The sequence below is a fragment of the Alnus glutinosa genome, chromosome 4 (assembly GCF_958979055.1).
Source record: "Alnus glutinosa chromosome 4, dhAlnGlut1.1, whole genome shotgun sequence".
Classification (NCBI taxonomy): domain Eukaryota; kingdom Viridiplantae; phylum Streptophyta; class Magnoliopsida; order Fagales; family Betulaceae; genus Alnus; species Alnus glutinosa.
In genome coordinates this window covers 26005272-26029694 of record NC_084889.1, presented here as the reverse complement: position 1 = coordinate 26029694, position 24423 = coordinate 26005272, and the positions used below count along the sequence as shown (strand labels likewise).

General features: G+C 35.1%; 1 protein-coding gene across 1 annotated transcript; it reads left to right on the top strand.

The window, feature by feature from the left end:
* The first annotated feature begins 11149 nt into the window (after positions 1-11149).
* On the top strand, positions 11150-23490 carry LOC133867273 (ankyrin repeat-containing protein ITN1-like). The gene is made up of 3 exons (XM_062303993.1): positions 11150-11374; positions 21709-22074; positions 22465-23490. The coding sequence occupies exons 1-3, from the start codon at positions 11150-11152 to the stop codon at positions 23326-23328; spliced, it is 1455 nt and encodes a 484-aa protein (XP_062159977.1). The 3' UTR covers positions 23329-23490.
* The last annotated feature ends 933 nt before the right edge of the window (positions 23491-24423 follow it).

Sequence of the window (24423 nt, the reverse complement as noted above, 5' to 3'; positions counted from 1 at the left end):
GGCAATCGTTCATTACATTCCTTTCTAGCCCCAGATGCAGAAGCTTTGTGTCTTGAAGCTTTTGGGTCCTCCTCTAATGACGGCAACCTTCGGCTCGCTCACCAAGATTCGCATCTGTATAGTTTTGGTAACTACTACGACCAATGGAGCGCCACTCTCGCCATGTGCGCCGCCGCTCTCACCACTCTCTTCAACAAGTGAATTCTCTCCAGCCACTAGAACGTGACCGATGTCTGCAACGGCTTGGTCGGCGGGTTGGCAGCGAGATGAAGAATAGGTTGGGAAGAGGAATAGGTGTTCGGGAGGAGAAATGGGTGTTGAGACTCTTTAGAAGCGTGAGGTTCTACGGAAGTTCAAATCAGAGAAGGCATGAGCTACTAAAGAAGTTTAATGTGGATGACAATCGTGAGGGCACCTTAGGAAGAGAAATGGGCAGGTTTACCACATTATTAACAGACGACGTAAGGAGGAAATGTTAGAGTTGTTTTTCTAGAGTGACGGTAAAAGAAATGACTCTAATTACATGTTTTTATATCGGTTTAATTTACACGGTAGGAAAAATGGCCTTTACCGACTACATTTTTAGCGGCGGCCCAAAAGTCGTTGCTAATAGTCATTTATCAGCTAGCAACGATATTTTGTTGTTGTGTTGCTAATGTTACAAAAAAATTTAGTATCAGCAATGTAAATATAATTTGTTTACAATTTTTTTTTTTTCACTAAACAACGTCAAAATCAATATTTTACATCGTTTTGATTAAATTACGTAAAATAAAACGACCCAAAACTCCGGATTTTAAATAGTGAATAGGGCCGAGGGCCAAGCCTTTTTCTCGGCAGTGGCTAAGCTTAATAATTTTTGCCCAAATATATAGATTTAGCTATTTATATAGTATAATACATAGAACTTCTAAAAGATGGAAACGGCCATGGCCAATACCAGCCATCCCCTTCCTCTGTCTCTGATCCCTTTTAGAGGAACAAAGGGTTTCCCTATTTTTTTAACAAGGGGAAGTTATATAGAGTCCTGTAAGTTATCATAAAAGAGTTACATAGATTATGTCATGTTTAAAGCAATGCACACAAAATTCAGCCTCGGTGGAAAACAAGTGCATGCAACTCTTTTATGAAAACCTATCGTGGAAACTTACTAGATCGAGGTGGAAAACACTGGAGTTCTTGGCCTTATTTGCGTTAGGCATCTCAGAATCCGCTTAGAACTGGACATTCGGAAGCCACTGGCACCAAGTTTTAACTTCAACGGATGCATTTTATTTGCTAAAGCATGAGTAAATTGCATTAAGATGGCTGGTCTAAGAACATTATGCTAACACAATGTTATCCTTTAGGGACCAAATTAACACTACAAAAAAACTTGCAAGTCACCACTTGCAAGTTGCCACGTGTATGGGGCCCATACACGTGGCTAATAACGCGACGTGGTAGATCCGGTTATTGCGAAATGTACAATTTGCCATGTGTCCACGCTGCCCACATCGCCATTATGCCATTGTCAAGCTGAACACGCCGCGACACGTCAGCCACGTGTATTACACACGTGGTTGACGTTTCAGCCACGTGACTGTAGGCCACGTGGACTTTGATCCACATGGCCACAGTCGGCAACTTGGACCAATAATTGAAAACAATAATTGAAAACAACTTTTACTATTCATACACCCATCAAAAAAGTAAGGAAAGAAAAGAAAACGTGGCGTGGGAGAAGTGCCACAATTCCTATTTAAAAATTGAGCTGGACATCTGGCATTAAAGAAAAGAGAAGACCTGTCTACGAGTAGGCTTGGCCATTTTTGACACGGCCTGCGAATCTGGCACGAATACAACACGAAAAAACAATATTTGGGTTTGGCTTTATCGGATTTGGGTCAACCCAATTATGACCAGTTTATAATCGTGTTTGGCGGGTCAACCCGCGGGTGACCCACCAAACACGATTGTGACCCGATTGTTGTTGTTGTTGTTTTTTTTTTTGTAAACGTCACTTTTGCCAGTCTTTTGGTCCAAGCCAAAATCCTACCTGTGTCACCCGCATCACTTTACTTTTTAGTCTTTTCACTTCACCATCTTCATGCCGCACGCCTCCCTTCCTTGGCTCCTTTCACTCTTTCAGTCTTCCACCATCACTTTTCTTTGCACTTCACTGTCTTGACTCTTCACAGGCATAGCCACACAAGCACAACCGCATAGCTTCACCTTCGGATCGAACGTACCCACGGGTTCACACTCACGGCTTCATGCGGCCTTCACTTCTGAGTTCATTGTTCACACTCACGGCTTTACGCCGTCTGAGGTTCAGCAAATCAGTGATTCAGTGTTATGACTTTTCAAGTTTTCGGTTTGCGAACTTGGGAGCCCTAGATTTGGCACTTGTTGGCAGTGAACACGGTTTCCCGTGTGATTTGGGTTTGCAAACCATGGCCGGATTGTGTTGTTTGGGTCTTTTCTTTTCTCTTTTGAGTGCAGTGCGGATTGAGGTTGTGGGGTGGGCACAGGTTCATCGGGTTCGTGTCGTGTAACCCGGTTCATAATTGGGTCATGTCCGGGTTACAAGTTTTGACCCGATTATTAATTGGGTTGAGTTCATGTTGAACCCGATTGTGTAATCGGGTAAGTCAGATCGACAAGAATTCAACCCATAAACCCGAATTGCCCAACCTATCCACGAGTTCTCATTCGTTTCCGCTAAAATTAACATTATCATCGAAATGAAAACAGAGGTTAATCAAAGGGCTCAAATTAACCGAAAGTTAAATATATGAAAAAGCCTTTCTAAGTGCTCTATTTCCATTTATAGTACAACTTGAAAAATCTTTGGGGAAAAGACACTTTACCCCACTGATTTATCCACGTTATGGCAATATAGCCCCCAATATACCAAAATTTAGATATGACCCCCCCCAAACTTGCCAACGTGTGGCAAAAAATACAATCCGTCCATTCGCCCGTCTATTTGGACGGAAAATTGGTCACATGCGTTGCACGTGACTGTTTAAGACATTTCTCCTAGCCAAAATACTCCCGCCTCTTTATCTCGTACGTGCATGTCTTTTTCTCTTTGTCATGCGTGCATTTGGTCCCCACTTAGCACTGTCGAACGTTCTACACGAAGGCTGACCCACCTACCGAGTCTTTGTCGCCGAACTCCACACCGACAACGGGGTATCTTTCGAAACCTATAAACTCCAAAAGGCGTTCAATAAAGGTCAGTGCCTTTTTTTAAATGGTTAAGTATTTTTTTTTTTTTGTTTGTAGGCGATTTGTGAGGTTTTGTTAATCTAGGCTTTCGGATTTGGGGGTTTTTGTTAGTTAATGGTTGTCGGATTTGGTATTTTTGTTAATGTTGTTTGTTAAGTCTCATGTTTTTATATAAAAATTGACTGCAATTTGGGTATAAAAAAATGTTAGGGTTTGTCGGGATTTGTGGGTTTTGGTCTATAGGTTTTATATTCATTCATAGTGGTCCCGATATGTCATTTTTTCAATATTTTGGTATGCTTGGACTGAGATAGTGATCGGAATAAAGTGGTCCCGATATGTCATTTTTCAATATTTTGATATGCTTGGACTGAGACAGTGATCGGAATAAAGTGGTCCCGATCTGTAATTTTTTCACTAAGAGTGCTTTGCACTATGGTTTGTCGGGATTTTGGAGTTTATATGCAATGATGTATATGCTACTTTATATGGAGATATGCACTAGCGAAGGCCTTTGGTATTCTGTAGAGAATGTAGGGGTAGGAGAGGGTGTTCGGTATTGAACAGGGTCTGTGGTTCTTTCGAATGTGTTCTGGACCAGTTGTTATTTAACAAGATATTTTTCAATTTTCTTAAACCCTCACTTACCCTGTTCCCAATCACCATTCTGAGCTTGCTTAGAGATGTTTGCCAAATAAATAAATAAAAAATAAAAAATACTGTATCAGCACTGGTGTGGTGGCCGATAAGGATGGAATTCAAGATAAGAAGAAGGTCATTCCTAATATCAACAGCAGTATTGCTTATCACTAATTAAACTAATCAGAAGGACTTGAAGTTGAAGCCAACAACAATCATTTGAATTCTTAGTTTATATGTATTTGTTTTTTTATATATATGGCAATATTAAGATATACATGCTAATTTAACAATTCAAAAATTTCTAAAAATGCATTATTTTGATGTTGTATAAGTGCTAATTATCACATTGGGTTTTTAGTAAATGAGAATTATTTTCATGTTGTACTGATGTTAGAGCATTATGTAGGACCATTATTTTGATGTTATACTGTACATTGGGCCTTGATGCTATTGACATGTGTTGTGTATATTAGTTGCAATGGCTTATTTATTATAGTGGTCCCCTTGTCCCATTGATAATGTATTTTGTTGTGTGCATGTGTAGGATGAAGTTGGTGTTTGAGATAAACTACGGGGGTAGGTTTGACAGAAAATGCGGATGTATTTATGTGGGGGGTCAAGTGGATGTTCATCCAGAACATGTGGATCCAGATAATATGACATTTGTCTTGATTGAGTCTATTTTGGGACAATATGGGTACAATCTAGGTGATTTGATTTACGTTAGGGACCCTACCAAAAATCTAGTGGATGGTTTACAACTACTTTCCTCCGATTATGATGTGGCTTATTTGGTTGCCAAACATGTGGATACTCCTGTTGTAGAGCTTTATATTGTTTCTTTCCAAAGTAATGTAGGTGAGGATGGGGAAGATTGGGAAAACAATGAAGAGGGAGATGATGGAGGTAGGGTTGATTATAACGACACATGGTGGGATGATAAAATAAGTGATGATGAAGATGTTTTTGATTGTCCGGTGGATAGTACTGGCCCCTCAACAATGCTAGAAACAGATGAGAGTGTGGAGGGTGATCGGGAGGATGGGGATGAGGATGGGGATGAGAATGGGAATGGGAATGGGAATGGGGATGGGGATGGTGATGATAGTGCTGATGTAGAGGGTGAGAGTGGGGATATTTTGGATGATGGTAATGGCGAGAATGGGCCATCTGGTAACATCAAAATGACATCATTTGAAGATGTTGAGGTTGATGAAAGAGACTCTGACATTGGTAGAAGTGACATTCTATTGTCACCAACTATTAGTGAAGATGAGGATGGTGGGATTTCATCTCATCATGGTGTGGAGTTCCAGGAAATTGACCTAGGCAATCCAGAATTGAAGCTTAAAATGAAGTTCTCTAGCATACAACTTTTTAGAGAAGCTGTTAAGCAGTACAATGTCAGAAGGGGAAATGGTTTGTTTTTGGATTCTAATGTTTTTTGGGAGGTTTGTTTTTCGGACTGTATAGTTTTTTGGGAAGTTTGTATGTGACCGGTGTTGGACTTTTGGTTTGTGTGAAGTAGTTTATAGACATATTTAGACAAATTTGGATAGACTTGGACATATTTGGATCATGTAAGTTTGACTTGCAAATGTTGAAATGTTGTTTATGTAAATGGTCATGTATGTTTGGTAATGATAGTGGTTTTGGATGTATGTTGGACAGATTTTTGGACAGGTTTTGGTATGCATGTTTGGACACTTTTGGTGCAATTTTTAATACCAAAAAATACTTTCAATCATTTTGGGTAGGTGTTGACGGATTTGTTTATACATGTTTGAACAGATTTGGACAGGTTTTGGTATGCATGTCTTAAAACACTTTTGTGGACACATTTGTTTATGCATTTTTGGTGAAATTTATGATACAAAAAATTGAAACTACAAGTAAATATATGTTGACAAATTTGGTTATTTGCTTCCTAATTTAAGCCATTGCTGCATTCGGGTTGTCCATTTTAGCTCCCATCATGTATTCCATACAAATTTGTCTACGCAAACATCATAAACACATAAAAAAAGAAAAAAAAAAATGGATGATGTTTACAAAACAAAACCACCCTAAACAGCAGCATAAACACATACAAAAAATGGATTATGTGTACTAAACAAAGCCACCCTAAACATCACCATAAACACATCACCCTAAACCCTAAACAAAAGCATCATTGTCTTCATGGTAACAACATATGATAACGTCTGGAATTGAACACACCTTTCGATTTTGATCTAGCCATAAACAAATATACAATTATCAATATCCATGTACATACAATTACTGTCTTATAAATCTTCTTCGATGCTTTGTATTTGATCTCCCAAATCTCGATTTCTTTACGAAGGGCGGCGATTTCACACTCCATATTTGCCCTCGACTTTGCAACTTCTGCTTCAACTACAAATTGACACCGTTCGGCTTCTTCTGTCTCCATCTTCGCTTTCAACTTTTCAACTTTAGTTTCCACCATTGCACGACATCGTGCAGCTTCTTGAATCAAACTTATATGTCATTCCTGCAAATGATGTACCACCCTCTCTCCACGTGAACACATTTTGGGATCAACCCACTTCCAAAATTGACAAGCCCGATTAATCTGCAACACCAAAATAAAAAGCCCGATTAGCCTATAATTCTTGTTCATAAGAGCTTTTGACTCCGTTTTTGCAATATTTTTACCAAACTGAAGGAAGCAGCAAATTGATCTAATTATTCACTGTCACAAGTGTATTTTTGTCCTGAAACAACAAATTGTAAGCAGATTTGACAGTGAAATTATATTGTCTTCTGCCCAATTATGGGAAACATGGATGCTGAGGATAACCACAATAATCAGCTTAATTTCTATTTGGGCACTGATATGGATATTACAGCTTAAATTCTTTTATAAATTGATGTGTCAATCCATAAGCAGTAAAATAATTAAACAAAAAATATGACTTGTCAATTAAATGAGTTAGTGGCTGAGGTATTAACCATACAATACTCTCAATCATTTTATCAATTATGAATTAATACATCAATTTGTAGGAAAATTGTAGTAAATACTATACGACTATAAACATTTTTCTTTCTGTTTCAAAAGTAAGAAAAGAAAAGTATTTTCTGAATGTTCACTCAGTGACCTAATTATAGTAATTTGCCTAATCATTCTGAGCAGACTTTACTCGATCCCAAATTCAAGAAGTTTGAATAAAGTTTCATTTTCTTGAGGAGTCACTCTCCTGAATCCTGACTTTAAATTAACCAATTATTTATTTATTTATTTTTATATACATTAACCAATTTGTTACATTAACAAATTTGAATATGTATTTTGGCTAAAATTATGATGGAGAAAGGTGTCCTTAATTAATAGGTTGTTATTCTACTTTATTTTTCTTGAGCGTGTCCTCAAATTTCAACCCACATACCCGAGCTTATATAATCAACCCACGCATAAATTTCCTCGGATGTATTCAAATTTCATTAACTCTTAATTTCTTTTTTCATCATTAAACAAAAAAAAAAAATTAACTAAAAAAGGTACTCAAATTTCAACACACACAAACCGTACTTTTACTGGACTATCATTATATAATCAACTCATACCCGAGCTTACAACACAGAAAAGGTTCAAACATTATTTCCTCAAATGTCAGGCTCCAATTTTTTTTTTTTTTTTCAAATTAATATGCAATAGACGACATACCCAGCATTAAAATACCTAAATACACCATATATGCGACATACCCAGCATAAAATATACACTTAAAAATCTAAACCCTAAATTACCTCGTACTTCTCATATTTTATAAATCTTCTACCGAAATTTTGTTCGGTGTAGGAGGTTAACGTACAGGTCGATGCCCTGCAATAACATAGCCGCTTTGCATTCGAAGTTGCCCCACTCCTTGAAGACTCTGAGTTCGTTGAAGCAATGCCCGATGGTTGCATCTTCGAGGAAAGGTGCGAAAACATGTTAGCAATGTCGAAAACCAGAAGCCCACTTGGAAAACCCTAGTTCTTGCAGAGCTGTTGCTGAACGAGATGAGAAAAATGGTTGCGAAAACTGGGGAGTGGTCGAGTAGGGACCAAATGCACACTCGGGAAATAAAAAACAAAGGGAAAAAGACACGCACGCACGGGATAAAGAGGCAGGGGTATTTTGGGTAGGAGAAATGTCTTAAATAGTCACGTGCAACGCATGTGACCGATTTTCTGTCCAAACAGACGGGTGAATGGACGGATTGTATTTTTTGCCACACGTTGACAAGTTTGGGGGGGGGGGGTTCATATCTGAATTTTGGTATATTGGAGGCTATATTGCCACAACGTGAATAAATCAAGGGGGCAAAGTGTCTTTTCTCCAAAATCTTTTAATCAGTCTTTAATGGTTTCCTCTGCGCAATTAGCCACATCCTTCTATCGGACTTTAATTGTGTGACATTGATCGTTCAAAAACCTAACTGACAAAGTCAGTCAAGCATTGACGGATGTATAACTATGACGCTCAGCGACTCCTATCAAGTCAGAGGACACGCTCTTATTGTCAATTGTTGTTGACATGATGACACCCTGGCACAAGCTAGACACGTTAACGTGAATCACTCTAACAAAATTAATTAATTTGAAATTTTTAAAATTTTTTTTATTAAGTTTAATTTTATTTAATAATTAAATAATATATTTATAAACTACTTATGCGAAGTATTGATCTCTTTTTAACATGAGACCGAAATTTTGTAAGAACGAGACGGCGCATCAACTATCAGGCGACTAAGATGCAATCGGCACGGAAAAGCCGGTGGACCTGTGAGAACCAGTGAACGACAACGTTGGGTCCTCATGCTTACACTTCTTGTTGGTGGTAACACAATAGGACGAGTACTGCACTTGGTCGCAACTTGCAGAAGCTTTGGGATGTATTGATCTCTCGCTTGTTGATGGGATTTGTTTTTTTACAGGCTTTGTACAATAGTGAAGCTTCTTTTGGTTTTGACAATGGTAACTAGTAAAAAGATTTATACAGTATCATGTATATTTTAATTTAAAATAGTTAATCAAAATTTACTTTATCTAATTTAACTAATGAATTTTAAATGACACTACATATTCGATTATCTATTTTTAACTCTATATTTTTTCTTTATTACTTTTTTTACTATCTTATTTTTTTCTTGTCTTTTTTTTTTTTTTTTTTTTTTTTTTTTTTTTTTTTAAGAGATAGAAGATGTGGGGTTAGCTTGTATATCTCGTCAAATTTCATTAATGTCAATAAATTTTCTCTGCAACAACATTTTAACAGCTCTCAAGAATATTTATTGTATTTCAACAACATTTAATTTCATATAAATTACATCTATATAATAATGTCAATATTTATTATATAAGAAAGAAACAAAAAGAAAGCTGAAAGAATGAAGAAAGGAGGTAAAAGAAAAAATAAAATAAAGATAGATATGTAAATAGTGTAATTCAACATGTGAAGTTGTACTATTTATATATGTAAGAAAAATGTATTTTAAATTTGATTTACATAATCAGTTGAATGAACATTTTAATATTTTCCTTATTTATTCCATCTTAAAGGTAAGTATTCCATTTTGACTGTTCTGTGAATTTTAAATTTGTAAAATTGTAAATTTTGTTTCATTACGGGCTTTGTACAAACGGTTTCAAACAGAGCCTGTAACTATTTCTTATTTTATTTCCTATGTTGTATTTAAAAAAAAATAAAAATTATTTCTTATTTTACATCTTAAAGGCCTGTCACTATCTGTAAATCTGTTCATTTAGCCATTTAGGTGGCATTTGAATTACTATGTTGCGTGGCAGGGTAAGAAGTCAAAAGTCACATTAACATTAATAACGATTCACGTGATCGACGGACAGGTCTGAATTTGTCAATATCGAGGTATCCGTCCTGTGGAGGTGTTGGGCAGTGTAAAGCCAATAAATGCAAATGGCTGAAGACGGTGACAGTGATAAGACGTGCGAGTTCTGTTTAAAAAAAAAAAACCAAGACAAAAAAAAAAAGCCAAGAAGTGCGAGAGGATTCGGGGGAAGTTAGTTGGAATGTTTGACTGATAAAATATAGCTAATACGATGCGTTTTAGTTTGAGTAGTAAATGTAAGAAAAGATGGTGCCGGAATCCGGCAATAATGGTCAAAATTCGAGAAAAGTGGCTGAAAGGAGACGAAATTGTTAGTAATTTTTTTAAAAAAAATCAAATGTCAAAAAATATTTTTAAAGAATTTATTTTTTTCTGTAAAATAATTTCGTTAAAAAATTTTATAATAGAAAATATTTCACAGCGAAACAAGTTAAACATTAAAAAATTTATCAATTAATTTGCGTTAACACTTCAAAAGAACTAGTCCAGCTATAATAATTAGTTGATTTGCACTTGAATCAACCCAATACATAATTTAACTCAGACTATGTGTTTAATTCATCAGCCTAAGAATCTGAAATCCCGAGTCCTACATTATTTTAATTTTGAGAATTTACCTTGAACTAGCAGCGATTGTATGAAGGAAATTTTATGGACAAATACTTCTTTCAAATTGAGTTTAAAGATTTCTTTCTTTCGATCGATTCAGATTATTGAATTAATATTTGTCTTTATATTATGTCATTTTTTTATAAGATAAAAGTAATTCTTACCTTCATGGTTAAAAAATATACATGAGAATCATTTACTTTTTTATTCTTTGAATGTAATTTGATTGTTAATTCTTCTCCTATTTCCTGTAGGAACTAGTCAGTGTTGTACTCTCTTTATTCGTGAAGAATTTCAACGGAAAATTTTAAAAAATTGAATAAAATATAATTTTTTTTTTTTTAAAAAAAAAAAATAGAGTAGAATCAGAATTGAATTATGTTCTCAAGCAAACCATAAACGGTAATTAAATTGGGTATTTTGTTGGATTCTTCTTATATCTCATTTGGAGTGTACGTGTTATAAAAATATAACGATTTAAAATGAGAAAAAATATATCGTGCCTGATTTTTGCCCCTTTTTTTTTTCTGAATAAATACACAAATAATACGAGAATTACCAAAAACAAATTTAGAAAAGGAAAAGGAAATTCAACAGGAAAATGAAGACGACAACTACGTACGGATGGCAAACATACTTCCATTGATCAATGAAATCGGCCCACAGGGAATGATTGCCCACTTGTTTATTTCAATACACGCTGATATTTTTTAAGTAGTTCATGTACAAGAAAAGCTGTGACCTCTGGTAACTCCATAATTTCGTGTTGAAATTTCTTCAATTTTCACATTCACAAGTGAGAGATGGATAGAAGGCACGATGAAGAAGGGAATATGGTTGCAATCTATGAAGCCTCAATGAATGGGTGCGTAAGTACCTTGAACACATTGATCCAAAGGGATGCACTCATCCTTAATAAAGTTTCACTCACATCCTTCAATGAGACACCCTTACACATAGCAGCTTTGCTTGGCCACCTTGAGTTTAGTAGAGTTCTTCTTAACAAGAAACCTAAACTTACGGAAGAGGTGGACTCGTTGGGGCGAACCCCTCTTCACTTAGCTTCTGCTGAGGGTCACGTACACTGAAATTGTAAAAGCATTATTGCAAGCAAATACAGATGTTTGCTTAGCTTTTGACCAGGATGAGAGAATTCCTCTCCATGCTAATTGGAATCGAAGTCATCGTTGTCGAAAGAAATCAGTGGTTGGAAAAGCGATTGTGAACAGGACGAACCAATGTCTTCGTATAGTCTAGTGCTTAATTGTTTCTCGGCTGGAACACATTCAGCAATTTCTTCGCATATATAGTCTCAATCTCACATAATTCATATATATGATTTCAAGTGCACTTTTAGAGCCAGCTAAAACCCTGTTCCCAACAACACTTCACTTTTCAATTCTCATTCCTCTTAAACATAAACATATGCACAATTATAAACTCTTTCCACCATCATGCACCTGTGGACAAGGCCCACAACCCTGCTCCCCATATAAACTAAATTGACAAAATAAAATAAAATAACAAAAGAAAAAGAAAATTAAAAACTAAAAAATAAAAATAAAGAAACCAAAATAAAAATAAAAACAGAAAAGAATCAAGTTAAATTCAATCTTTAAAACTTAATAACATAACTGTTTGCAGTCCCCAGCAACGACGCCAAGAATTGATGTGATATTTTGTTTATCAAAATATATCAATAATAAAAATAACCACTCGCAATAGGATGAATCCTTGCAGGATAGAGTTATATTGAGAGTGTCGAATCTCAAGAACTACGTAAATTGCTATCAAGTTTTCAAGATTAAATATAACTTAATTAAAAGAAGTTTAAGTTGATTTTATTTATAACTAAGTTAAATGCATAAAACTAAAGGCATAATAATAAAGATTGTAGTGATGAGAGAAAGAATAGGGGGTTGATTTCACCACTCACCGCATAACAATGGTCAATTATAAATTAACAAGGAAAATTCATATTATGCATGATATATAGCTCGTCCCACTCGAGTACTCAAGAAAATACCATCATTAAAGAATAAGTATAACCTATCTTCAATTGGCATGGACCGTCTACCTAACCACTAAGATGCGATAGAACCTGTCTTCCCTAAGTATGTACTAGCTACATCTTTAATATGATACATATAATCAATGGAATAATATAATTCATCTTCGGTTGGTACAAACTGTCTATCTAAATTACACTAAACTAGGGTGTAGTACAATCTCTCTTTCCTAGGCATGGCTTATCTAACACTCTTGATCAAATGTCAATTAAAACCGTTGTATAACAATCATTTACATAAACACAAAAAATATGAATGATTGAGTTTAATCAATATAAAAATACTTTCTAAGACAATATAACAAATTCATAATGATTGAATATAAATATTAAGATCAATTTTTACAGTTTTGCAACCATCATGCATATAAAAAAATTATAAATTAAAATATAATTAAACTATTGTTACTTGAAAATGGCTACATCAACATCCTATTATGAATTTAGTCACTCATCGTGGCACTGGGATGGCCTCCTGCCATGTTTTTCTCCTCTTCAACTTGTCAAGCCTCCATGAAGAATTGTCTGTCTAAAGCTAAGCATACATTTACTTGAAGTTGAAGGATCTATTTATAGGGAGCAAAAACAAGCCATAGAAGCCCTAGGAATTCCAAGAAAAATCGTACTTGAATCTCTTAGTCAAATTAGGAAGCAATCTTAGTACAAATCGGAATAAGATTCGTCCAAATTTACGTAGGGCGATTTTGGTATATTAAATGTCTGAATTGGGAAAAATCTATTTCAAACATATTTGTTGCATGTTTTATTAGCTTTCCAATGCCACAAATTTCATTGCAATTAGAGATTTGAGCAGAAAGGTATGATCAAAATAATGAGATGTGTATAGAATCTAAATTTGAATCTAATCCGATTTTGACTCTTATTGGAGAAATTCCGATTTAATTATTTGCTTAATTTAATTAAACCTAACCACATCTTCTAGGTCTTCTCAAAGTGTGTTTTAAGTCCAAAATCAATTGAATTAATTGTATGTTTATTTAAAACCTGAAAACAATAAAATAACACAAAATCAAACAAATAATAATGCTAAAAAATTAGCATATGCAAGTTAAGGAGCTTGAATATGCAACATTTGACGCTTATCAGGGACTTCTATAATAGGGACACTATATTTCCAGAGTCTTCTAGAAGAATATTGCAAAATATATATTCCTTATGGAAATGACTAATCATGACAAGTATCTACACAGAATATCTCTTAAGAAGTTAATTTCCTATTGAATAAAATATTTTGGAAATTTTACAGTTCTGTAAGTCAGTTTTTCCTACAACCTGTCCAGACGTCTAGATGTCAGAGTCCGAACACCTAGCTCAGAATGTCAGAGTCCTTTAAAGGTCCGGACAGCCCAGCAAACATTGAACTCCGAGAGCAAAAGTTCGGAAGGAGTCCGGATGACCCAGCAGACGCTAGCCACAAAGAGCACCTGTCTGCATATAAGTCCATATGCAAATGCGATAACTACGGATGGTGGATGTACTTTATGCAATTGCTCGGACGCTAGGGTTGCAAGTCCAAATACGATTCAGTGATTACTCGAAGTTTTAGTTGTTGGTCCGGACACCAAAAGCCAGATTTGGACGCCACCTATGGAAATCCGTGTAAGAGTAGATTTAGGATTTCTTAAGCCTATTTAAAGGTGCTTCTAGGCTGTGTTATTGTAAGGAGTATTCAGTGTTGAACTCTATTGTATTAAGAAAAAAATTCCTTAGATGAATTCTCTTTGTGCTAAAAGATGTTGTTTAGGTAGAAATTGTTAGATGTGCTCACTCTCTTAGAGTTTTTATTTTATTGTATCGTTTCAACCATTTGAAGTCTAACTAAGAGAGAAGTTCTAAGTGAAAGGAATCTATTGAAGAACTCTTCTAACATGTGGTCTAGTTGAGAGGCGTTCACTTATAGGTACGTGTCAGAGTTAAAGGTACGACTACTACATTGGGTTATGTGAGTACGACTGTCATGTAACTAGCATTTTCTTCTAAATAGTGGATTGCCTAAGTTTGGCTGCCCCAGAGTGATTTTTTCTTTTTGGTGCAAAGAGTTTCTACTTTGTAACCAAAATATGTGTTCTTTACTTTTCCACTTTATATTTTGGTTGCATGTTTTACGGCTAGGAGTCTTTATATTTCAACCTTAAATGCCAAAAGATTGGTCACGTATGGGCCAAGAAGAGAGCTAACAAATTGCTAAATGGGCATGGGTTTTAAGTAGGGGTGTAAACTCGGAGGTGGTTCCCGATTATTAAGAACTAGAAACTGGCTCCGGTAATCTAGTAGCCGGTTAACCGGGGGTTACGTAGTTACCTCGAGTGGTACCCGATTATTCGAATCGGGTACTGAACTTTTTTAAAAAAATGACTTTTTAGGCCTATTTTAGATATTGGGCCTATTTCTTGGACTTCATTTAAACGTTTTTAGCCATTTTTTTTAACGTGTTAGACCTAATTCAATCAAGAAATTCAATCACCTACCATCTGGGTTTGAAAATGCTTTTAGTGCTAATTTGCTAGGTAGTGAGCGATAAACTAATACATTTTTCAATATCAAAAGCATGAATCCTAACAAAAATGCTGATCAAATAGTGCTCTATGACATATAATAGAGTGCTTTGGATATAAATAGGATATCATGTAACAATAATTTATATTAAATTTTACAAATCCTAAATCTCTTATAGCTCAAGTCCTAAGGGCAAAATATTTCCCTCGTGATTCTTTCTTGTCATCTGTGGTGGGAACTCGGCCTTCTTTTGTATGGAGAAGTTTGTTGTCTGCAATAGATTTATTAAAAGAAGGTTTGGTGTGGAGGGTTGGGGATGGGAAGAGTATTCACATCTTGAACGAACGGTGGTTGCCTACACCTACTTCTTTTTTGGTACAGTCTCCCCCAAGGGTGATTTTTGCAAATTCGGCTGTTTCAACTCTTATTGATTCCGATTTACGGGGGTGGAATACTAGACTTATTAATGCTGTTTTCAGTTTGGAAAAGGCTAAGGTTATTGCTGCTATTCCTTTGAGTCCTACTCTTCCATTGGATCGAATTGTGTGGCGAGGTACAAAGAATGTAGTTTTTTCAGTGCGAAGTGCATATCACTTGGGAATGGAAATTAACGCTCGCAATTTGGGTGGTACATCACAGGAGGCGGGCGGACTGCAACTCTGGTCTGTTATTTGGAATTTGAGAGTTCCAAACCCTGTAAAGCTTTTCATGTGGCGTGCATGTAATGGTTTACTTCCCACTAAGAGCAATTTATTTAGGCGTAAAATTGTGGATTCTAATCTATGCCCTTGTTGTACTAGTGAATCTGAAACAGTTTTTCAAGTCCTCTGGAAATGTATAGCTGCTCAAGATGTCTGGGGTGGGAGTTTAGTGTCATTTCAGAAGTGTTCTTTCATGGGAAATAATTTTATGCGGCTTTTGGAGTACTGTATAGAGCGCTTCTTATCTGAAGATTTAAATCTTATGGCAGTGATCTCTAGAAGAATTTGGTTACGAAGAAATCTTTTTATCTTCGATAATATTTTCACTCCCCCTCAAACTGTTCTCAAGGAATCAATGGAATCTCTTGATGATTTCCGTAGGTACAATAAAAAAGATGAGGCTTTTGTGATTTCTGGGGGGTAATCTAATTCTCTTTTATTACTCAAGGGGTGGCAACCTCCGCCTCTAGGAATTATAAAGGTGAATTGGGATGCTTCTTTGCTAGTTAAGGAGTGTCATATTGGTATTGGGATTGTGGCTAGAGATGAACATGGTAATGTTTTAGGTGCAAGGGCTATCACGAAAAAGGTTGTGACTACACCGAATGTGGCTGAAGCTATGGCAGCCCTAGAAGCTATTTTATTTTGTAAGCAGGCTAGTTTCTTCAATGTTCTCCTTGAAGGGGATGCTAAACAAGTGGTAAATGATGTTAACCATGGTTCTCTAAACCTGTCAACGGCTGGCCATTTTATTGAGGGAATCATTTCAGAAATGCAAGGGTTCAGGTATGCAACTTTGGTTTATGTGGGTAGATCGAGAGGCTAATAATGTGGCCCATTGTTTAGCAAAAGAGGCATCTAGTAAGATTGTTGATTTTGTTTGGTTTGAGGATATACCTCATTGTATTTTGCATGCATTACTTAGGGACAGTTCTTGTCCCTAGATCCTTTTTGGAGGATCAGTTGTTTTCTATCAATGAAGAAGTTCCAACATTGTTCAAAAAAAAAGAAAAAAAGAATCAAAACACTCAAAATCAAGCCTATAAAATATCTCACCCAAATTGAGAGGTTATAACTCAAAATCAAATGGTCAAAACTACAAAAATAATCAACCAACAAAAAATTAAACATAAATAATTGAAAAGAATCACCGATCTACAAAAAAACACCAAGATTCCCTAAGAAATCATAAATTGGCTTTCACAAAGAAAATGCGTAATCTTTTGCTCCAACTTTGTCTGCTTCTTTTTCTTCTTTGTGTTGATGGGCATGCTTTGAAGTTTTGAACGATGAAGTCATCAGATCTGTAGAGAAATAGAGAAAGACGAAATCACGAAGGGGGAGAAAGATCAAAGACGAAGAAAAAGAAGAACTGAAGAACCCTAGGTGAAGGGGTGTATACCATGTAGGGCCAAAGAAGAAGAAGAGCTGAAGGCACCGCGCCGCGGAGACAAAGTGAGAGTGAGAAGTGAGAAAAGAAAGAAAAGGCGGAAGAGAAAAAGGGGTGTATAGTACCATGTATTAGGGTAAAGGGCAGGAGGGTAATTTTCTATTTTTTAATTTATACACACACACACACACACACACACAACCTGGAGCCGATTATCCAGTTATAAGCGGGTGAGAAATTAATAATCGGCTTCGGCTTCGGGTGCCCGGTAATTAATAACCAGGTACCAAACCGGTTTCCCAATTTTTCGATTACCCAGAGCCGATTGGTGCTCGGTTTTCCCGCCACTTATAACCAGCCCAAATTTACACCCTTAATTTTAGGTGATACCTCAAAGGCCAAAAAATAGGTCGTGGTCAACAAAATAAGACCAAACAATTGGGCCAACAAAGGACCGAAAGGTGGGCAACTTTGCCCCTTTTGAATTTTTGATTTTGATTTTTTTCTTTCTTTCAATCGAGTTTCCACACCCCCCCCCCCCCCCCCCTTAATCTTTTTGTTTGTGTTTTTTTTGAGAAAATATATATATATAACATAAGATCAAAATATCGAGAGTATTGCAACAGCAAAACAATAACATAAAATGAAAAGCCTCAGTGAGTATTGCAACAACAAAAACAACCATCCCAGGAGCTTCAAATGGTGGCGCGAAGGTGTTCGCCAAAGCATTAGAGGACCCCGGATAGCTCACGGTGCTTGGAGAAGGCGCAACCGCATGCCGAGAAGGCAGAAAGTGATGGATCGCTGAAGAAGAAGGTGCTAGTTCTTGGTGGAACAGCCCGGTGCAGCAAAGGTCACGTGGCAAAGAGACCAAAGCCAGTTGTGAGGTGCGGAACTCGTCTGGGTCTATCGTAGATTGGAGTTGTGGATGGCTGGAGGCACAAAGAGGAAGACGGGGGCAGAGAAGGTGTCGGAGAAGATGAAGTTATAGGAATTGGTCAAGGTCCCTGAGGCCCTAAGGATGAGGATCTGGTCATGTCTTCTTCGGCAATGTCTTGAGTTGAGGCAAACTAGAAAAACATGGCCTTTTTTTATTTTATTTTTATCTAACAAACATAACACAACAGGAATAAAAATCAAGGGTTTCGTGATTGTGAAATCAATCCGAAACAAAGGATAAAGAAACAAAAAAAAAATTGCAATCGAAGATCTAAACAACTAAAGTTAGCCTATAGCTTTGATATCATGATGGAAAAGATAATGCTATAGAAATATAAAATGAAAAGCGGAATAAATAAAATAAGAATAGTGATTTTACGTGGTTCGGTCTATGAATTATGTTCATAGGATAAAGCTCAAAGGGTTACATTATGCTTTTATTCATTGATGAATTTATCATACAAATAATCCGTATTTATAGGGATGTAGAGAGAATATGAAAAGGTATAAGAGAAGATCAAATCAAATGAAAATTGAATGTATTTAATGCTGATTTGATTATAATCAATTACAATCAAACCGTACAATCTCATATATTTTCCTACCATATCCAATCACAATTATATGGAGAATATTATCACGAACAATGACTTGAATTGCAATTTCAAAGCCATCTTTGAAGATGATGTTTTTCCAAATTTGGAGAATTAGAATTATGTGATGGTCATACGTGATGTTGGACTACTACCGCTTGCGTATGCAAAGATTTTTGTTTATACACGGGCTGTCGATAATGGATGTAAAGAGACATCTTTTGTATATCTCATCCTAAGGGAGATTGGAAGAAAAATCAGATCTCCACTCATAGGTTCTACAGAATTAATGGTTAATTTTTTATTTTTTTTTTTTTAAAAATGATATACAAAAGATGTAAAAATATATTTCTCGGGCATAAAAAAAAGGTTATCACGATTACGCGTTTTTCCCTAGTTTACCTAGTCTGCTGCATTTAAGAATTTATTATTTTTATTTATTTATTTTTTTCAGCAACCTACTTAGTACTTACTTCAGAAATACATATATATAGTATGTAAATTGAAGTATCTTCTTTCAATATATATATATATATATATATATATATATATATATATATATATATATATATGAGTGATATTAGGAATCATTTTTTCATTCTCTTTCTATTTTTTTTAAATTAATGCGATTTTTAAAATCATCATTAAATTTATAATAAACTACTATAAAATTTTAATTCAATAGTAACTTTAAAAGTCGCCTTCAACTCTGACAATGTATAACTTGCAAGCAACGTGTTAGTTTATATATATATATACACGTTGACAATTAGATGGGATGTCATGTTGCAACTCTACGCAAGAAGATTTGTTTAAATATTATTATATGTATAATGTATTGGCAAGAAATTATGTTTTCCAACTCTACGCAAGGAAATAAAACCACAGGCAGTATCAATTCTAGGCAAGGAAATACAACTGCTAGTGGTTTCAGTTCTACGCAAGAAAATACAACGAACTTGACGCTGGCACATCCACTTTAGCTTATTCCTATCGAGATCTATACTACCTCTTCATATCTTTCGATACTACCTCTTTCTTTGCTTGTTTCTACATTTTATATTATCTTTTCGACTATTCTGTAAGATACTAAGACTAAAGGCCGGATACTTAAGGCTGCTTAGTGCATTTACAGCAGGTTCCTTACTTCCCTTTGACTTTTTTTAAATTTAGAGAACTATTTTTGCTTTCTTATCCAAATACATTCTACAATAACTTCTCTTAAATTTCCCAATATCAAGTAAATATTCTTTTTTAACAAATTTAAATTTCTACCCATCCTCAAATTTTTCCCAAAATTCCAACACAATTTTCAATAGAAAGGCAAAGAGATGAGAGATGAAAGAGATGTATTTTTTATTAAAATAATGGATAGTGAAGCTTTTTTTGTTACCTACACATTGGTTTTTTTGACATTTTCTTTATATGTAGGAAAAAGAATGGACTATAGAGAAATATTTGACATCCGGGCCCGTTTGACGATTCCAAAAAAAAATTAACTTCAAAACATTCTAACTTTTCTCATGACTTTTTTTTTTTTTTGAGCAGTACTTAGGTAAAGAAGAAGGGATAAAGGGACATCAGCTGAAATACAAACAGAAATAAAAACTGAAAATAGAAGAAAATTGTTGAAAATGCTTCCAAAAATGTTTTGAGAGGCCGACCACTTGACTACCATGAGCTCTTGAATTTGCTTATCTGCCAATCTTGTATGCTTCCTAATTATTAATTCTGAAAAATATGCTCAAATTGATCGACTACTTTTATGAGTTCTTCTCTCTATGGTGTTTGAAATATTACTTTCAAATTGAGTTTGGGGATTTCTTCGGGTTTAGTTTACTAAATTAATATTTATTTTTAAAGTAATTATTTAATTTTCACATGTATTCTTAATAAGATAAACAAATTATGTGATTTTTACAGGCATTTTTTGAAATGCATGTAGGAATATATACTTTTGAATCTTTGAATGTAATTTGATTGTTAATTCTTATCCTATTTTCATTAATTAATAACTCCTGTGTGTTGTACTCTATCAATTTATTCGCGGGCGACCTTGACGGTAATGCATGAAATTGGGTAAATATTTTGTTGGATTCTTTTTATATCTTTTAATTCTGAGCAAATATAAGGCCTCTTGAGTTGATTTAACAATAGCCCTTGAATATTATTCTTATTCTCTTAAAAACTAAAATAGAAAATGAATAAAAAACTTTTTTTTAAAAAAAAAAAAAAAAAAAACTATTAATATAAAACTAAGAAGTTAAAGAAATTAAAAAAATTAAAAAATTTTAATTTAAAAAGAAAAAAGAAAAACGAAAATGATTTTAATTAATTTTTTAGTAAAAATGACACATGCCATTATTTTATTGATATTAAAGTTAACACTAACAGAATGTATCAAGTATTTTGACAGAATTTGACTACAATAATTTTGTATTTATTATTTTTGCTTTTTATTTTTTTTATTTTTTTTTATTTTTTAGAGAATATAGGTATTATAGGAATTTTTCACCAAAAGTAAATTTTTTTGGCTCATTTTGATAATTTTATTAAAAATCTAAAAAAAGTATTTTAAAATCTACCGTTAGTTTCAGACGCTTTTTTATATTTTTTTCGATTAAAATATATTTCCATTCGGTCAATGAAAACGGCCCACAGTACGTGATTGATTGCCCACAGTGAATGTTTCCATTTAGTTTAAGAAGCTTTTTTTAACAATATTTTTTATATTGTTTATTTCAATATATATTGTTTAGCCTTGTTTTCTTTTCCACAGCATAAGTTTATGTGAAAGCAAAACGCGTAAAACGCGTGGAAAATTCTATAAAGCTACACTAAAAAAACTCAACCAAAAAGCCCCCCCAAACTGACGTTCTCAAACAAACCCATATATACAAGTTATAGTTGAAATTTCTTCAATTCTCACATTCACAAGGGAAGGATGGAAAAACTGAATATGGATGCACTCTATGCAGCGTCACGGAATGGGGTTGTAAGCACTTTGACCACATTGATCCAAACAGATGATGGCATCCTTAATAGAGTTTCACTCAGTTCTTTTAGTGAGACTCCCTTACATTTATCAGCTTTGTACGACCACCTTGAATTTAGTAAAGTTCTTATCAGCATGAAATCTACACTTGCAAAAGAGGTGGACTTACTGGGACGAACCCCTCTTCACTTGGCTTCTGCTGAGGGCCACATTGAGATAGTAAAAGCATTGTTGCAAGCAAATAAAAATATTTGCATGGCTGTTGATCAAGATGAGAGAATTCCTCTCCACTTGGCCATAATGAGAAGACGCATAGAGATCATAAAAGAGTTGGTCATTGCTCGACGAGAATCCATCCAAGTGAATCTCAATGGAGACAGTGTATTGCACTTGTGTCTTCGATATAATCATTTGGATGCTCTCAAATTGTTAGTGGAATCATCTAATGGTGATGAATTATTCCTCAACTCCAAAAACCATGATGGCTCCGTGTTGCATTTAGCTGTGATGCTCAAGCAAATGAAGGTGTGTCAATAATGTCTATGGCTATCCATGCCTATGAAATTATTTAAGATTTACTTCTTGTTCTCATTCCTTTTTTTGTAAGTTTGTTTGTATTCATAAAGTATGACAAAAAGTTTAAATTGGAACAAGACATATATATATTCTCATAGAATAAGTGAAAAAAAAAAATGCAAGGATTGTGATATTTTCAGACATGCCCCACCAAAAATAGAAAGATCCATTTGTTTCATGCGGTTCTTCTAAACGTCATGCAAAAAGGTAAGTAGTAAATAACCTAAGAAAGATCATTCAATGTGGTTGAATTAAATTTATTTGGTTTTGTTTTTGTGGAAGTGCTTTTAGAGTTTATGGTGTTGTTGGATGACACAATAGATTGTTGTGTTTGTGCAGGCCATCAAATACTTAATTTCAGTACCGGAAATAAAAAGAGAGGCTAATGCCATGAACGTCATTGGTTACACATCTTTAGATGTCTTAGAGGCATGTAACGTCTGTCCAAGAGATTTTAAATGTTTTGAAATCCAAAACATTCTAAAGGAAGCCGGTGTCAAAAGATCAATGGATTTAAATTCTTCCGTACCACTAGCACTGAGTGGTACAACTATTGATGGAGCACAACGAGCTCAATCAAGGTTTAGGAGATGGTGGGAGTGCGTTTGTTTGTCATTAAGTAAATACTGGAAGCACCAGGGAAATTGGATGGAAGAAACACGTGGCACATTGATGATAGTGGCTACTGTGATGGCAACCATGGCTTTCCAAGCTGGGATCAGCCCACCAGGTGGTGTTTGGCAACAAAATACATCCAACTCAACAGAAGGCTCCAACTGTACGCAAGATAATATATGTGAAGCCGGCATAGCAGTTTTATCTTATTCTAATCCTGATAACTACCTATGGTTCTTATATTTCAATACCACATCTTTCTTTGCATCTCTGTGCGTCATACTTTTGGTCATTATTGGATTTCCTCTTAGGAGCAAGTTATTTATTTGGCTCCTAACGTCAGCCATAACTATCTCAGTCGCGTCCATGACATTTACCTATAAACAAGCAGTGACTTTGGTGAGCCCGCATCATATTCTCAACCGATTTCAATCGTTGGGCATGAAATACATATATATTTGGGTAGGAATATCTCTGATTGTTGGTGTAATTCACATAATCCGCCTACTATATTGGATGGTGAAGAAGTTGTGCACTTTCATACGCCAGTCAACAAGGGGTCCAGCAGAAGATCCAGCTAATGTCTAAGTGGGAAACTATCATGATCAGAAATTCAGTTAGATATTTTAGAATAAAAATCCTATCAAGCTAGCCATTGATAAGAAAGAATGTACGTAGGGGTAAGGTTTGGGTAATCTCATTGTAATTTTTAGGTTTAGTGCTAAGTTCATTAGTCCTTGGATTCTATTACGATTATAATTGGGTGATGTTACATATGTATAAATCAATGATTTAACGATGAATAATGCATGGCTAACAGAATTTGGAAGTACTAGCTACCTTCTCTCTTTGGTAGATTTCATTCTATAAGCCTTTCAAAGAACTTGGCTTCTCCCATATAAAAACCTATTTATTAGTGGTGATAGGGTTTTATGGCTTTTCTCATTAAATCGTAGTCTTTGTGCATGTGGATATGCATGTTTCTACATCTTATACTATATTTTCGACTATTCTGTAAGACACTAAGACCGAAGGCTAGATACCTAAAAAAGAAGCTAGGAATATGTCATGGAACTTGAGATGAACAACGAAATTCAATATGAGGACACTCAGGTCAATGAAAGAGGCATGTCTACATAACCCAGCTGATCATCAAGTTATTATATAATATGAAGAAAAGCTCCCAATGCAGTATCATGGCCACATATTTAGCCTAACAAATAAACAAAAACAAAAAATGTAGTTGCGGAAAAAACGGTTAATTAATCAGAGTATGCTTATTCCTCATTAAAGAAAAGAGAAAAGGAAGTTTAAATTATATTGTGCACTTCTCTTACAAATACTAGTCCCAAATTATGAAAGTGTTGTGTTACACAACTCACTGAGTTGTTTCAATTATAGCAGTTATATATATAGATTTGGTTCTTGGGCTTGGACGATCCCCTAAGCCCAACAACAGTTAATGAAACGGCAATCGTATACTAAAATTCGGTGATCTTCGGCGGTAGAATCAAGCTACCAACAAATTCCAATGCCCGGTAGTTGCGGATTCTCACAAATGTGCGTGCAAGAATGAATAATTTAAATCTATAAAATGATTTATGGTTTTCAATTTACGATTTTGAAAATCGTAAATCGTTTTACAAAAGTTAAAGAGATTTATACGGTCAAACTGAAAATGAT

Bases quoted from the DNA above. Each gene is read 5' to 3' on its own strand.
- LOC133867273 (XM_062303993.1), top strand. From the start codon at position 11,150: ATGGATAGAAGGCACGATGAAGAAGGGAATATGGTTGCAATCTATGAA. The intron at 11,375-21,708 runs GTGGACTCGTTG...CTTGCAAAAGAG, and splicing joins AACCTAAACTTACGGAAGAG to GTGGACTTACTGGGACGAAC. The intron at 22,075-22,464 runs GTGTGTCAATAA...GTGTTTGTGCAG, and splicing joins TGATGCTCAAGCAAATGAAG to GCCATCAAATACTTAATTTC.